At 34.4% G+C, this 17,167-nt stretch overlaps 1 protein-coding gene across 1 annotated transcript in view; it reads left to right on the plus strand.

Moving 5' to 3' along the window:
• The first annotated feature begins 3,518 nt into the window (after nt 1-3,518).
• LOC111625660 (nucleolar GTP-binding protein 1-like) overlaps nt 3,519-17,167 on the plus strand; it is a 65,320-nt gene continuing 51,671 nt past the window's right edge. Inside the window, exons 1-2 of the mRNA XM_023368877.1 lie at nt 3,519-3,658; nt 8,060-8,230. Coding sequence (XP_023224645.1) covers nt 3,611-3,658; nt 8,060-8,230 — 219 coding nt within the window. The 5' untranslated portion in view covers nt 3,519-3,610. The remainder of the gene's footprint in view (nt 3,659-8,059; nt 8,231-17,167) is intronic.

Here is a 17,167-nt window from a genome sequence, read left to right on the forward strand (position 1 = left end):
ATTTTATGAATTCTTATATTGATGTATGCCAATACTGTATCGATTAATATTAACTTAAAGTTTTAAATAAAATAATTGTTATTGTCCAGAATCGACGTATCGTTTACGACGCGTCGCAACGAATACTTTATTTTTCGAATTGCATTTTGTATATACCATAATAATTATAATAATATGTATTAATGAACTATGTATTTCATTGTATAATTTTGTGATACAATAAATCGAGAGAAAGATCGGGCCAGAATGTTAAGATCCGATGGTTCGTACATTTTATTAAATTGTCCACATTTCAGAGTCTTTATATATTTTTATACTTTGGAATAAACTGTGTCTTTCTGATAATTGTTGTGTGCCGGAAGTCTTTTTTCCCCTTTTAACTGGAAAATTAACAATAGCGCGTTTTAAAGAATGCTCGAACCATTGTCGGTCTGTACACCATGTATCTAAGGTTGTGTTGTAACATACTATATATATATATATTTTGCATCCGTGCGAAATTCCCTAAATATTACCTCACGTAATGTATTGCATATGTGAAAATGCTAATAAAAAAAGCACACGATCTTTTTATTTATTTATTTAATACAAAATATCTTCGGGCTAATTTAAACTTCAAAATTATATTTTCTCTGCCGAATCTTAATTCAATAATTTTGGGATATTCAACAATTCGTATATAAATTATGTGCTGTTAACATAAACCAGTGATTATTAACTCATAAACTGTCAGAATACATTTGTATTTATTAATTTAAGCCTGCTTAGTTTTTTAAATTTTTACTTGATATAGCATGTCACAGATCGTCAATAATCAATATGTAGCCTATTTGTGGCAGAATTCTGAAAATTCTTTATTTATCAGAACCTGTAATATCTGGAATAATTGTGCTTACGCTGTCTTAATTTTTAACCATGCCCAGTAGCTTTGATAACTGCATTATGCCAGATTGTGAAAATTGGGCAAGGATACAAATGAGTATGAAGTATAGAAGTATAAAGTTTTTCTTCATAAACCTGATTATTAAAGCCAAACGAACTGCCGAATTATCGGGCTATATGCTGGATGCCGCTATTAAAGCAGCCGAGGTAGACAAATCAAGAATACTAAACGGTAGTATTCTTGATTGTCGTAGAGTACTGCAACGCATCTTGAAAACGAACTAGAAAATTTCGAGGCTACAGATGACAAAACACATGAAAAATAATTATATAATTCGATTTCAATATCTATATCTTAAAAATAATTAATTATATTCGGGATCTCGGAAAACAGTTCACTTTTTTTCCGAAATCCCGGGANAATATATACCTTACACAGCATTATTACTATGATTTTAGAGGTTGCAGAACGTATTAAATTACTTTAAAAACCGAAAAATAATTATATCATTTGATTTCAAGATATTTTGTAGGCCTATATCTTATAAATAATTAATTCTATCCCGGGATCTCGGAAAACAGTTCACTTTTATCCCGAAATCCCGGGACAAGCAAAGAACTGGGAAATGAGAAACCTTAATGCCCAGCTAATGAAATTCTTAGAATGCATATCTTAAAAATAATTAATTATATTCGGGATCTCGGAAAACAGTTCACTTTTTTTCCGAAATCCCGGGACAAGCAAAGAACTGGGAAATGAGAAACCTTAATGCCCAGCTAATGAAATTCTTAGAATGCATATGCTGTTCTAGAATTGTTTGATTAGCCCACTGTAAAATTCGGCATAAATCTAAATCTCAGACTGAACTGTAAATGATGACGGTTGATTCCATTACTGCCAGGTAATATCTTAAAATCATTTCCCAAATAACCTATAAAAAAGGCTTTCAGAAGCTTATTCATATTATTTATTTATTTTTACATCAAAAAAAAAGAAAAGAAAAGAAAAGAAAAATGCGGTCGAATGGCCGAGCGGCCAAGGTGGCAGTCTACCGCTCTGGGGGACCCGGGTTCGTATCCGAACGGGTCGAAAAATCCCCAGGAATTTTTCGGGGGGAGGTCCGTTCGGATATGTCGGACCCCGTCCCTCACCACCCGGCCGTACCATTGTGGGCCTGGCCGAACCCATAATGGGCTTGCAAAAAGAGGCCCTCTGAGTGCCCACAGGGCGAAAAGAGTTAAAAAAAACAAAAACAAAAACGTTACGTCCTTCGAGTAACGACTAATGCATATGAATACGTAACTGCATAATGAATATAAAGCTCACAAGTACCGATATCTACCCGTTTTTCAAAAAAAAAAGACTTGCGCATTACCAAGCAGGGCTGTGGAGTCGGAATCGTGAGGAATTTCTTTCCAGAGGAGTCGGAGGCGAGTTTATTTTTACCGACTCCGCAGCCCTGTTACCAACCCATATTTTATGTAACAATTATAGCAGTATTTTAATGACAAAATTTTAAAGATGTTTGTTTTTAATTTTATTGTCCTTTCTCATTTAGTTTTTTAGGAATTTACTGTATTTATTTTCATTCATCACCAAAGTTTACGGACGGATCGACGAGCAATTAAAGCAGAAGTATCAAAAGGGCATTTTTTGGGGATTTGAAAATTAGTCTGCGGTCAACTAAAAATGGTTCATTAAAATTTATTAGTCCAATGGATTTTGTTTTTTGTTTTAATTTTAACTTTTTCCGCCCTGTGAGCATTCAGAACGCCTTTTTTAATTAACAAGCTCATTATGGGTTCGGCCAGGTTCACAATATTAGGGACGAGATCCATCATATCCGGGACGGACTACTACTGAAAAATCCCTGGGGTTTTTCGGACCGCCCAGATTTGATTCCGGATCTCCCAGAGCGGTACGTTGTTACCTTAGCCGCTCTTCCATCCGGGCCATTTTGTGATATTTGTATTGATGAATGGCTAGTTAAAAGATCTAGTTCAGGCCTGGCCAACCCAAATTGTTTCGTGGGCCACTCTGATCACGCGTAGCATTACGGTGAGCCACAATTTAAGCAAACATGCTTTTAAAAAAGTAAAACAAATACAAAATGAATAAGATTTTATTGTTATACCAAGAATTCGTACTCTCACTTGCGCATTATAACAATGACACATGCAAATTTTCATTTATTTAATTGTTTTGGTATACACATAACGGGAAACAAAAGTTTTAATAGATATATAATATCGCTTAGAGGGGCACACAATTTAACGTGACGGGCCGCGGGTTGGCCAGGTCTGATCTAGTTTAATGCTCATCTCCCGTTCGGTCGATCCTCATTTATGCAAGCGACAAGCACATGACTCAATTGCTTCAGAATTTTATTGACAATTATCAATATTAACACAATACATAGTAATTGAAGATACGAAACATTCAGAAAATTATACAATTTCTAATTTTCTAGATACAAATGTTAATTGTTTGAAAATATTCTATATTATTTTATTTTTAAAGTAAACGATAATGAAATTATATTATTATTGTTTTAGAAATTTTCAAATTAGTAGATGTTTTTTTTTTCTTTGATATTTAAAAATATCTCGGAAAATCTGGCAACACGTATAGAATTTCACCCTTTAGGCCACGTGCTGAGTTCATTTTTGATTTTCTTGTAGTTATGTAGTATATATTCGATTGTAATATATTTAATAATCGTTAAAAATGTCTCATTATAACTTTAAAAAGATTGCAGTTGTCCCAGCTGCTAAGGTAAGAACAAATATTACTTTACAGATAATTAATTTTTTATAGTTAAACTTTTTGTCTTAATTAAAGTGAAAACGATGACATAAACGAGGTAGAAGCATAAATATGAAGAGAGGAATAGAATAGAAATTATACTATTCGAAAAAGTTATAATTACAAATCAATCTCTTTTCGATAGGGACTTGACAAACATGGCTATATTTACTCTTTCCTAATCAATTGTAATCCAGTAGTGATGATAATCTGAGACATATTCCTTCAAAAATGAATTACTGTATGTAAAAAATGGTATTTTTACTCAGTTCGTGATTTTGTGGGAATATAAGTGTATAAGTTCCATTTAAGTTAATACTCTTGGATAGCTAAAAATTCTTGATAGGACTTTAAAAAAAAAAACTGTTCTAGAATGAATCAACATGGCAGACAAATAATGATGACAACATACTAATGCAATTTTCTGCATATTTTTAAAAGGAAGTTAAAAATTTTACTATTTAAAATTTAAAATATGTAGTAGGTGTATATATCTGTATGCTTAAAACAGTTTTAGGTTGAAGTTTACCTTGGTAGTCCCAATTGTCGTGCTTCGGTTATGTTATGTTAACTACATTTTTAGTAGACAAAAGAAAGGAATACCTAAAAAGACAAAGGAAATGTCTACTAAAAATGTAGTTAAGCTAACCAAAGTGCAGCCATTAGGACTACCAAGGTAAACTTCAACCCAGTTTTATTCATGTTTGTAAATAAATATATATGTAATTGTTGTTGATAAGATTTTGTATCACTTTATGGACACCTATAAACAATCTCCTATCTGTGCAAAGGGCCAAATTTTTTATAATTTCTGTCACTTAAAATGTATTCTAAATAAATCGCATTATAAACCTATTATAATGATGCACTTGGAACCAATTATGGTGTGATAATAAAACAATGAAAACGAATGTTTTTGAACCCCTTCTGGGCTCTGCATCAGGTTCTTAACTAGATGGTTATTCAATTATGGAACAACTTTTAAATAAGAATTCAATTATAAGTTCAAAAAAATTTACAAAAAACCATGCCGTACATGCGTAACGAGTCAGCATGACCAGACACAATGAACAGCTGGAGCGAGTTGTGAATCAATTTTTGCCAGGCCAATGACAAAACCATCTCCTCTTTAAAATTTATGCATGTAAGGCCTTATAGGCTGCAATCTTGTACGAAACTAGATCTCATGACCCACCTATGATGACATGCATGATGACGTTACCCCAGCTTATGATACATCAAAGTGTGGATGCCCAAGTCTTCCACTCTAATATTTATATCCAAGAAATGCACTTTGGTAGGGTTGGATTGTTCCATTTCCGGGGTCAACCTGTAAGGATTATTGTTAAAAGAATCGACCAAGGCCGTTGCATCCAGAACAATCTTCAAAAAAATATCATCATCATCAATATAACGCCTATATAACAGGATGTTGGGAGGACCTTGTTCTCTAACTGTCACATTACCATTTCACAAAGATCCCCTGAAATGGGATTATCTCATAAGGACCCCTCTACCTTGGTAATTGGTTCTGAGTGCGTCATTATCATTAATTTATTGTGGTGAGTAGTTATAAACCTATTGTTCGGTGTTGGTAATATGTACAGGCAGGGATTTCAGAGAATTTTGTTAATAAACTTCATAATATGTAACAATAGATTTTATTCATAAAAAATTTAATATAAGCATAGAAAAATATAAAATTAAAGTTATCTCAGGGATTGATGCTATTAACTTTCAGTAATTAAAAGTCAAGAGTGGGGAGATCATGTGTCATATCTCAAATGGGTCAGACTTAATGAAGATTTTGCTTGTTGTTAGCATTTATAATGTTTTATAAAACTCAGCTCTACCATCAAAATTAAGCTTTTCGCCATTTTGTAATAATTAATAATATAAAAAGTTTACACAATTTACATAACACATGCAGTTTTAACATTTTTGCTGGGTAAAGTTATGCAATTCATTGCTGGATTTTTAATACTTTTCTTAGTCTGTTAGGCATGCTTTTCACAACTCTTTGTGAAATCTTTCAATAGTTTTTCCCATCCCTCTTGAAGACTGTTCTTGAGGTGTTTCTTTGAATAAGTGGGAATTTTATTTATTTCTTTTTGAAGTTTATTCCACAAATGTTTGATGAGATTTATATCAGGACTGAGGAGAGATGGATCACTTTAGGACAAATATACAGAAGCCATATGCTTTGGATCATTGTCCTGTAGAACATAAATCTCTCATGTCCAGTTTTTGACACTTCACTTTAAATTGTCCCTCAAAATTTTAAACTATTTTTCCTTATTCTTGATATCCTCAATGAAAACCAAATTTCTCACACTACTCACTGACATGCACCGTTATGTTTATATTACCATATTCTTTGCTTTTAATTCTTTGTTGGGCTTCCTCCACACCTAGTTGAACTGTGCATGTTAAACCTGCTTTTGTCTGTAAAAATCGTATGACTACCTGTTCTCACCCATGTCAGTAGTGTTCCTTTTCAAACTTCATATGTTTTTTTTTTTTTTGTTTGGTTGATCTTGCTAGTAAATGGCTTTCACCAGGTCATGTGGCTGTGTAATTCAGCTCTCTATAGAATTTTTTTAACCATTTCAGAATGAACTTTGAACACCATTACTTAACCTTTAATTCGGTAACATAAACTTTCTTTCCTAATCCTGATTCCATTTTGGACACAGTTTTGGAGCATTTAATTTAGAATCTTTATTTACCATTCTCACAATTGCAGCATCTTTGTGTGAAAAAGATCTTGGGTGTATTGTGTGAACACAAGGTTTAAGAGAGTTCACCTTGTTGAAGAATCATATGTCAAATATCATACTCTTTATCTGAAGCAACTTTTTCCCTTCACATGGTAGAAGACAAACTATTGCCACTGTGGAAAATGGGTCACAGTGGAAAGGACAGGACAGTAATCACTGTTCTTTCCTCTCTTACCCATTTTCTTTTGGTATATGCAAATTAATATCTGATAATATTTCTATCACATTGGCAGAACTTACTCCATGCTTAATAACTGCTGTTCAAATTATGTTGAAACAAACTTTTGATTACAAAGAATACAGAAGGTCAAATATCTAGCTATTGCTCAGAACACTGATTTTTTTAAATGATTCTCTTCATAAGTCATATTATTTAACTCTCTGAAAATTTATTTGTTTCTAAATAGAGATACATTAAAACAAAAGAAATTAAGACATGTCCAAATAATTATGTGAGCATGGGTGTGAAATGTTAAGATATCATTATTTGTTTTTGAAGTGTGAATGGAACACCATTTGATCCTTCTATGAATAAGGCCACATATCATATTAAATGTTACAAACATCACTAAATTAAATTTATAATCAAAAATGATAAGTGCTACAAGAAAAAGTAACAAACATTGGAACTTTAAACTCTTACTAGAAATTCCCTCTCCAAGCATGACAGCTTACTTTCTATGAGAAAGTAAAAATTGAAGAAATTCAAGAAAAGTAGCTAATTCTTTTACAAATTAAGTAGCCTATACTGCCCATTGAAGCATAGTTAATGCACGATAATGCATTTTAAATAACAGTCTCATTACAATATTTTTTTTAATAGAACATCATGTGGTTGCAATAAAAAGATTTGTCCTTACTATTATGTATTATATAATTAATTACTAAATTTGTTTCATTGGTAAACTCATTTTAATCAAATTAATGTGTATTTTACTTTCCTGGCTATTACGTATACATAACAAGTGAAAATATTGAAATTATGTCAAATTTGATACCCTGAATTGTTTTGCAAATCTCCACATTTTCAGACCCTCTGAATCCAAAATGGCCAAAAAAATTGGGAAAAATTTCCATGGATGTGCATGCATATATGTATATGTGCTAGTGTCCACTTTGTTTAATTAATATCTCAGGATGGAGTGATGATGATGATATGAAATTTGGCATGGTAGCTTGTGTATAAGTGAGATTGATGCTATTAAATTTTGGTTTTGAAAGGTCGAGGGAGTGGAAATATAGAGGGGTGTCATGTAGAATATTTTTTGTGGATTCAGATTTAATGAAGATTTTATTTGTTAGCATTTAGTTTATTTTTTAAAACTTGACTAGGACGCATGTTTATATAATGAAAAGTTGCAAAATTTGACTTAATTTTGCAACTTTGACTATAAATTTACACTGATCTGAAAGCCCCTTTCCCTGCAACATTGTAGACTTTTTCCATGGTTGTCTCACACTCAAAAATTTCTGGCTATGTCCCTGGATGTGGTAATACTAATTGCATAGTAATTTATTAAAATAATTATATTTAAGCTAATTTTTATCAATAGAATTATTTCTTAATATATTTTTTAAATTTTAATTTTAGGACTTCATTAATATTATTTTATCAAAGACTCAGAGGAAGACTCCAACTGTAGTTCATAAACACTACAAGATTTCAAGAATTCGACAGTTTTATATGAGAAAAGTGAAATTTACTCAACAAAATTTTCATGATAAATTAACACAAATTTTAACAGATTTTCCAAAAATTGAGGTATGTAATTTATTGTAGAATTAAAACTTCTTACTTATTAAACCCACTCAGTTTTTCGTGTTTACAGATTTTGTGCAGTTTTATTTTTTTACAATTTTATTTTCTTACTGAAACTGAAAGTTATTATTCAGTTAAAAACATTATTTCAATAACTTATTGCAGAAATATTAATTCAGTTCAATACTGCTATGAATAATAAGTGAACAGCATATCAAGTAAACTGAAATATACTCTATGTTCATTGAGATTCTGTAATTCTTTCTGCATAGACTTATGAACATGAAAAGTTGAGTACAGTTGACTCCCCTATAATGCAGGTTCATATAATGCGGATTCGTATATTACGGCTAAAAAATCGCGACCATATTCGTATAAAGACACTAAAAGGGTCTCGTAAAATGCGGTAAAACGTCATTGCCGACTTGTGTCGTGACAGGATTGGTCGAATCTGGACCAATAGTGGATGAGCAGTTGAACTACTTACACGCTATGGAGAGTTTAGGCGGGTAAGTTGAGTTTACTATCGTCTGTACAGTATATAAATTAGGTACTGTAAGTCTAATACAGTACTGTAATTTTATACATTTCTTGTGAAAAAACATTTCTTATTCAACGGCCATAAAAATTATTTCCATTAATGATGTCTCCAAAGTTCAGTGAATTTTTCAAAGAAAAATAACTTATCAGAAAATGTGCCGACCATTCGGTGCGCTTCTCCGCGACGAAAACAAGCTTAAGCAATGGCGTCGTCGAACGGTGCATACTTTGTAAGTAAACCTACAATTTTTTGTTTATAGCATAGTTTATATGGATTATTCCCAAAAAATTATGTGTGTTTTGGAAATGTTGAGTCAGATTAGTCTAGAATCAATTAATTTTATGGAAGAAAACCTTTGAAACAGCCATAGTCCATAAACTGCACATGTGCCAGGCTGTGATTGGCTCATGTATTTAAGGATTCCTACAACGTGAAATTCTTATAAAGTGGAACGTATCTACTGTGTTATAGTGGGGTCGACTGTATATGTATTTTTACTATTACATATAAATAAATGTAGTAAAAAAAGTATATATTTTTTTATTTTTTGGAGTCTCCGGAATGAATTAATCAAATTCCCATAAAAACCTATGGTAAATCAATAATTGGTTAACGAACAATTTGGATAATGAACAAAGTCTTGGAACAGATTATGTTTGTTAACTGATCACCCACTGTATATATATAATCAAACATACCAAAAGCAAAGTGAAAAAAGCACTGAAAACATATGAACATAATGTGAGAGCAAGAGGTGACTTGTGTTTATGGTTTAAGTGCAAGCAGAGTTTGAAATTAGAAACAAATTTTGTGTTTAGACTCTGAAGTGTTTGAAGTTAGATTTGTTCAAAGTGTGAGGTACCACTTTATATCTAAGTATGTAGTGCATATTAATGTTATGAATTTATCAGTTTCATAAAAATAATATCAAATACTGAAACAAAACTATAATTAACAAGTCATTATATCAGAATTTATTGCATAGTGAAGGAAAATGTTAGTTTTGTTTTTTGCTTGTAGATAGTGTGTTGTAACTGCTAGGAATGCTTTTTATTGTTATTACCTATTGTTTTCTTTAAAAAGTAGAAATTTTATAATGTACAGTTAATATTTTTTCAATTAATTTCCATAATTGAAGTACACCCCAGAACAATGCAGTATTTCATTTGATAGTTTGGTATTTTATGCAGTAGTTCAGTTTTGGGAAAAGTGAGTTTTATGTGGAAAATCAATGTATAGCACTTACTTCACATGGAATAGATACTGATAGGTCTAATTTCCATCTTTAGATGCTTTTAGACAAGAGGTATGGAGATGTTTGGGGAAAAAGAATGTTCCAGAAAAATATGTTAGGCTTGTCAAGGAAATATACAAGGGAGCGGAGACTCAAGTTAGGAGTAGTGTGGACACTACAGAAGGGTTCACTATTAATGTCGGTTTACATCAGAGATTGGCCCTTAGTCCTTATTTGTTTGATTTGATAATGGATGTGTTGGTTTGTGATGTGATGTGTGAGACTCCGTGGAGTATGCAGTTTGCAGATGAACCTGCCCAAGCCAAGGCTGAGAAGAAACTGGAAGATTGGAAGAAAGGAGCATAAAAATTAGCAGAACTAAAACTGCTTATATGACTCTGAATGGCAGAAATGGGTTCAATATTAAAATCCAAAATGTTGTTTTCTTTGGTTTTAAGTATCTTGGGGCCTTTGTCAAGATGGGGGAGGACTGGACTCTGAAGTGCAACATAGAATTCAATGTGGATGGCTGAACTGGAGGAAGTTGAGCAGTGTGTTATATGTCAAGAAACTTAGCTGCAAACTGAAAGATAAATTTTACAAATCAGTTGTTAGACCTGCAATATTGAATGGGACAGAGACAAGGGAAATTACGAGAACTCAGTAGAAAGATGGAGGTGACGGAAATGAGAATGTTGAGATAGATGTGTGGAGTGTCTAGGAAAGATAGAATAAGGAATGATTTTGTGAGGATCCGAATTCGGACTTCTCGTGTGTTTATATCATTTCACATTGCAGCTATACTTTCGTTCAATAACTGTCAACTGTTACACCTGGGAGTTAAACATCTGTTAAGTTCTCAGGCCTAATAAAGACACTTTCTCATCACCTTTCGACCTAGTATCGCGATTTTAACAATTCAACATTAGACAATAACAACAAAGAGAGTCAGTCGTCACCAGTTCCTCGATCGGACCACTCAAGTTATCCCTGTGCCTCGCCTTTGGATATTTCTTCGCCCTTGGATATTTCTTTGCCTTTGGATATTTCCACGCCTAATAACTGTGTTTTCTGAGTTCTGAGTCCAGAACTGTCTTCTTTTGGGATTTCATACAAGGTAATTATCAACACGCGAACTTCTGTAAACTCTCTCTCTCAAAACGGGTAAAAACTTAATATCTTAATACTATTAAAGTGAGCAATGTATCTAACAGCAGCCCTAATGTATAGCCTATTGTTAACCATTAAACAGTTGTTACATTAAAAAAAGTCTGAGAAATCACTTCCGGTGCGTTGTCTCTCCTTCTATCTCAACTCTGATCGCTCCGTTACGTGACCGCTCGGTGACCTAAATAATGCGGCTTCCGTGTCCGCTGAGACGTGGTGGTGTCATCCTGACAGGGCACCAAAGAGGTGCCGACCCTTCGGTCACAATTTTATTAGAGGCTCTGTTAAGGTGGGTGGGTCCCTTGAGCAGGAAGATGCAACATTGCAGGTTGAGGTGGTTTGGCCACATAGAATGTAGAAGTGAAGATTATGTTGGAAAGAGGATCAATAAATTAGTAGTAAAGGAAAAAAGGAAGACCAAGGCTGTGTTGGAAAGATAAGGTACAAGAAGACCTGAATCAGAAGGGACTTAAGAGCAAAGCCCTTGATAGGAAGAAATGGAGGAAATGCTGACCCCATATAAACATGGAAAAAGGTGAAGATGAAGATGCTTTTAGTATTCATACACTTGAATGGTTTGAATGGAACACATTACTGTATAGAAAACAGGTAGCTGGATGCTGAGAGTATTCACATTTTACTCAGTGTATTACACAGTGTTGTTCTGGGATGTATTTCAATTATATTTAATATATGGTACTATGTATTTTACTCTCATCAGTTTATGATTAAACATAATTCAGAATTATGTAAAATATATTACAAAGTATTAACTTGGTAAAAAACAGTTAAAAAATAAAATGAAGAAAACTGCTTTGGATTAATGTTCACTGTATTTTATATTAAATAAAATAAATGTGCAGTTGTCATTTTATTGATAAAGAACTTTTATGATTCTTAAAATATATTTTTTATCTTGTATTTAGATCTTTAGAATGTAAAGATGCACACAGTTATTCAGCTTGACATCTTTGGTGTTAAGTTTGCATAAGTGTGCTAGATCAATATAAGGAATTTCTCTTCTTATAATAAAATAATATTTTTATTATACAATACATAGTAATTGAAGATACGAAACATTCAGAAAATTATACAATTTCTAATTTTCTAGATACAAATGTTAATTGTTTGAAAATATTCTATATTATTTTATTTTTAAAGTAAACGATAATGAAATTATATTATTATTGTTTTAGAAATTTTCAAATTAGTAGATATTTTGCATCCGTGCGAAATTCCCTAAATATTACCTCACGTAATGTATTGCATATGTGAAAATGCTAATAAAAAAAGCACACGATCTTTTTATTTATTTATTTAATACAAAATATCTTCGGGCTAATTTAAACTTCAAAATTATATTTTCTCTGCCGAATCTTAATTCAATAATTTTGGGATATTCAACAATTCGTATATAAATTATGTGCTGTTAACATAAACCAGTGATTATTAACTCATAAACTGTCAGAATACATTTGTATTTATTAATTTAAGCCTGCTTAGTTTTTTAAATTTTTACTTGATATAGCATGTCACAGATCGTCAATAATCAATATGTAGCCTATTTGTGGCAGAATTCTGAAAATTCTTTATTTATCAGAACCTGTAATATCTGGAATAATTGTGCTTACGCTGTCTTAATTTTTAACCATGCCCAGTAGCTTTGATAACTGCATTATGCCAGATTGTGAAAATTGGGCAAGGATACAAATGAGTATGAAGTATAGAAGTATAAAGTTTTTCTTCATAAACCTGATTATTAAAGCCAAACGAACTGCCGAATTATCGGGCTATATGCTGGATGCCGCTATTAAAGCAGCCGAGGTAGACAAATCAAGAATACTAAACGGTAGTATTCTTGATTGTCGTAGAGTACTGCAACGCATCTTGAAAACGAACTAGAAAATTTCGAGGCTACAGATGACAAAACACATGAAAAATAATTATATAATTCGATTTCAATATCTATATCTTAAAAATAATTAATTATATTCGGGATCTCGGAAAACNGTCAGAGGAGTTCGCGGGGATGAACAGCGGGAGTTGGTCAGGTTTATGGTAGACGCTAGTTTCTATCTTGCCGCCCCTGAGACGGATGTTAACATCAAGAAAATGAGCACTCGAGTTGCTAACCTGATCTAAGCCGAGGGTGAGGCCATATGCATTGTCGTTCATACTCGACAAAAAATCATCCAGATTGGGAATGGTTTTCCACAGTATAAAGATGTTGTCCACGTATCTTTGGTATAGACTGATGTTTGGTAAGAATTTGGGCAACACTTTGGAACCACATAACACCCCCGGACTTTCTCCTTAACATCATGCAGCATGGTCCAATGTTTGCCCCAGGACCATCGAAATTGAGCCCGGAGAATATAATGCCCGACATCAAAAGGCTCATCAACGGCTTGAGCGACACCCGAAAGGAGTACTACAGGTGGAAAGCTGCATTCACGATTTGTTCTGTCAACAGGACCCGCAATGACAACTGGTGGCGCATCTTACGAAAAACCAGGAAATGGCTGACGGACGAACGCATCATAGTCCTAAAAGCGGATAAAAATAAATCTCTCGTTCTATTAAAGGAAGCCACCTACAGGTCTCTCATGCAACGGTATATTGACGACACGGACTGTGAGCCCATCAACTACGGCTACATAGATAAGCTACAGTCTCGTGTTTCTAGGTTCACCCGCACGTCGTTAGCCATGTAATGGGGATTGAGCAAGGCGGTCGTTGCCTCTCCTGACGTCCCGAGGCTGTTCACGTTCGCCAAGACGCACAAACAGACCCCGTCTCTTAGGCCGGTCCTGGATAAAGCTAGGTCCCCTACGAGGCTGCTCGAGAAGACCGTCCACAACATCGCCGCCGAACGATTGAAGGGTTAAAAGTTTTCTACCACCAATTCTGCTGATTTTGTACAGTTGTTACGGTGGGTCGAGGTTGGTGAGGACTGAGGACCCGCACTTCACGGTCATGGATTTCGTGTCCCTTTTCCCTTCGATAAGGCTGCAGCCATGCTTCTGCGCTCTTAGGAACCTGCTGCTGCGGGAGAATGAGCACTCCGGCACTGTGAGCAGATATTAGAGCTGGCGCATCTAATGTGCTACACTTCGGTATTCCAGTTCAATGAGGCTACTTATTTACAAAGACGAGGTGTCCCCATGGGCAACCCGCTTTCGGGGGACCTGTGCGAGCTGGTGGTGAGACAATTGGAGGAAAAAGTGTTGCCCAAATTCTTACCAAACATCAGTCTATACCAAAGATACGTGGACAACATCTTTATACTGTGGAAAACCACTCCCAATCTGGACGATTTTTTGTCGTGTATGAACGACAATGCATATGGCCTCACCCTCGGCTTAGATCAGGTTAGCAACTCGAGTGCTCATTTTCTTGATGTTAACATCCGTCTCAGGGGCAGCAAAATAGAAACTAGCGTCTACCATAAACCTGACCAACTCCCGCTGTTCATCCCCGCGAACTCCTCTGACTCCTTTGTCTACAAAATGGCGGCTTTCCGGGCCCTTACCAGACGGGCCTTCACGCACCACACGCATGTGCGCAACGCATGGTCGGAGATCCGACGCATAGAAAAGATTGCCGTGGAACATGGTTATAGCAAAGCCTTGGTCCGCGGTTTAGCACGTGCATGCGCCGGACGACAACCGCCAACCGGATGGGAACGCGAGACGCGCGGTCGTCCGCTTCAACCGGCATCTAGACCCCCTATATAGGGAGATCGCTAGCAACAGCCGCACCAAAATCGCGTACTTAAGAACCGGCACGCTTTACGACTTGCTGCGCAACGCGAAGGACGCAATAGATCTCACCAGGGCTCCAGGTGTTTACTCCATTCCCATACGGGACGACAGATTCAATAGAGACTTAGTTTACATTGGCTCCACCATCTGATCAACACAGAAATGAATACGTGAACACCAAGCTGATATTAAGCATAAAAGACACACCACTGCCTTATCGACCTATGTCACCGACCCTGAAATAAGGGCGGACTTCCGGAACACCAAACTTATCAGACACACGTTCCGCGCGGATCACATCCGTCACCTGGAGGCCTGGGAGATTCACAAAGCTATCATGGGGGGCAACTGCATCAACTACAGGGATGGGGAAACACTTGCACAGGCGTGGAAGTATTTATTCGAGGAGTTCGAGCAATGGCGGTTAGAGGGGTGAAACCTGACGCGCACATTTATTTATTTACATCGTTGGCAACATCGTTACGACGGTCGGGTCGAAACACGGCCAGTCACCACCTGAAGCAGACCTCGGTGGAGGTCGAAAGTACTTGTGGAATTTAATTGTGACATAACACTCGTAAAAAAAGGTTTTTTCGTGGATTGTTATGTTAGCTCATTTCTCAAAAACTGCTTTATTTGAGTTTATCTATTTAAAATATAAAAATTAATTCCAAATGCTTTTGGATAGTAAAAACTTTATCTTTAAAGATATAATATTTTTTATATAGCACGTAACAAAATTATAATTTGAAAAATGCAGAACTTGGGAGGCTGAGATGCTGGATTTTTGCAAAAAAAAAAGTGATGGATCTTTGCAAAAAAAAGTGCTCCTAAAAACATTAAAAAATAAACTCATTTTATTGTGCATAAAAATATACGTAGAACAAGTAAAACTTGAGAAAATTATAAAAAATTCAAATCAGTTAATCACTCTCAGAATGTGATTTGTCAGTTTTATAGTGTACAAACAGAAAAGCTTTGTATTTGCAAACACAGTTATTTTACATTCTCCATGATTAGATGCAGACAGTGCAAGGAAAGTAAATCTTTGAAGTGCAAAAACAATCTCTCAACATCAACTGCTGTGAGTGAAGAGACTCAAGCATTATATTTTGAATATCTGGATTTTTGCTTAGTGAATATTTGATTTCTCTAAAGCAAATCAATCTAGCTTGTTTTTGGAGTGTTTAAAAATTTACTACTATTCAGTAGACAGACTGCTTTTCTCAAGACTGCTTAACTGCATTGAAACTTGTATGAATGAACAGTGTATAGTTTCTTTAAAGGAGCTTGTTTTGACAGGCTCTTGCGTTCATTGCATCCAATGAACATGTTTTGTCCAGTTTATCAATGAATGCTCTCATGAATAAGAAATTTTCAGCGAAAAACAAACCACTTAAATTGACTTGTCCCAGATAGTTATTATGGGGTATTTTGGAAGTGGCAAGCAAGTTATTTCTTTACATAGATGTATATTTGCAGGACATTTAATCAAAGCCTTTTCATTTCTGAAATGAAATTGTTGGCCCAAAAAATTCTGCATAATCAGTCAAATTATTTTTGACTAAAATAAGAAAATAGAACAATTTATAATAAGAATGATTAAACTAACAACTGATTAAGATTAATTAGAAAGTGGATTAATTAAATACTAAAATTTCTAGAGAACAACTCACGGAGTGAATCAGATTCACGACTTCTACTTTTAGTACAGGTGCATTGACAGTTATGCTACCATGTTACCTAGATCTCTTTTTCCAAATGAACAATATATACATAAGAAGTTGTAATAGATTAAATTATATATATGTGTGTGTGTGAGGGTGTTCAAGTCAAACTGAGACTTTTAGTTTTACAGGTGCAGGAAGGGATGCTAACATATAAGTTAAATAATTACACTCCTCTCAAAAACATTAAAATTCCAGTGCATAATTTTAATAGACTTTTATATATATCCAGTTTTATGTAGAAGTTGAAAAGAACTTGTATTATAAGTTACTTACACTTCTTTTAATAACCTTGTTTTGATTGAATTGTTTGAATGTTTTAATTACCTCTGAAATTGGAAGAGGCTGAGTTTTTATTTTATTTTATACATTTTTAATTAAAGTAATTCTGACCCTGTTGAATAGTTTTTTAAACTTTTGTCATTTTTATTATAATGTTCTTTCCTTTACAAAACATTTTCTAAGTTTTTAACTTCATGTCAGTGTCAGTTAACTTCACCAGAAATC

The sequence above is a fragment of the Centruroides sculpturatus genome, unplaced genomic scaffold, assembly GCF_000671375.1.
Source record: "Centruroides sculpturatus isolate CEXI.00-Female unplaced genomic scaffold, Cexi_2.0 scaffold99, whole genome shotgun sequence".
In the NCBI taxonomy this organism is placed as follows: Eukaryota; Metazoa; Arthropoda; class Arachnida; order Scorpiones; family Buthidae; genus Centruroides; species Centruroides sculpturatus.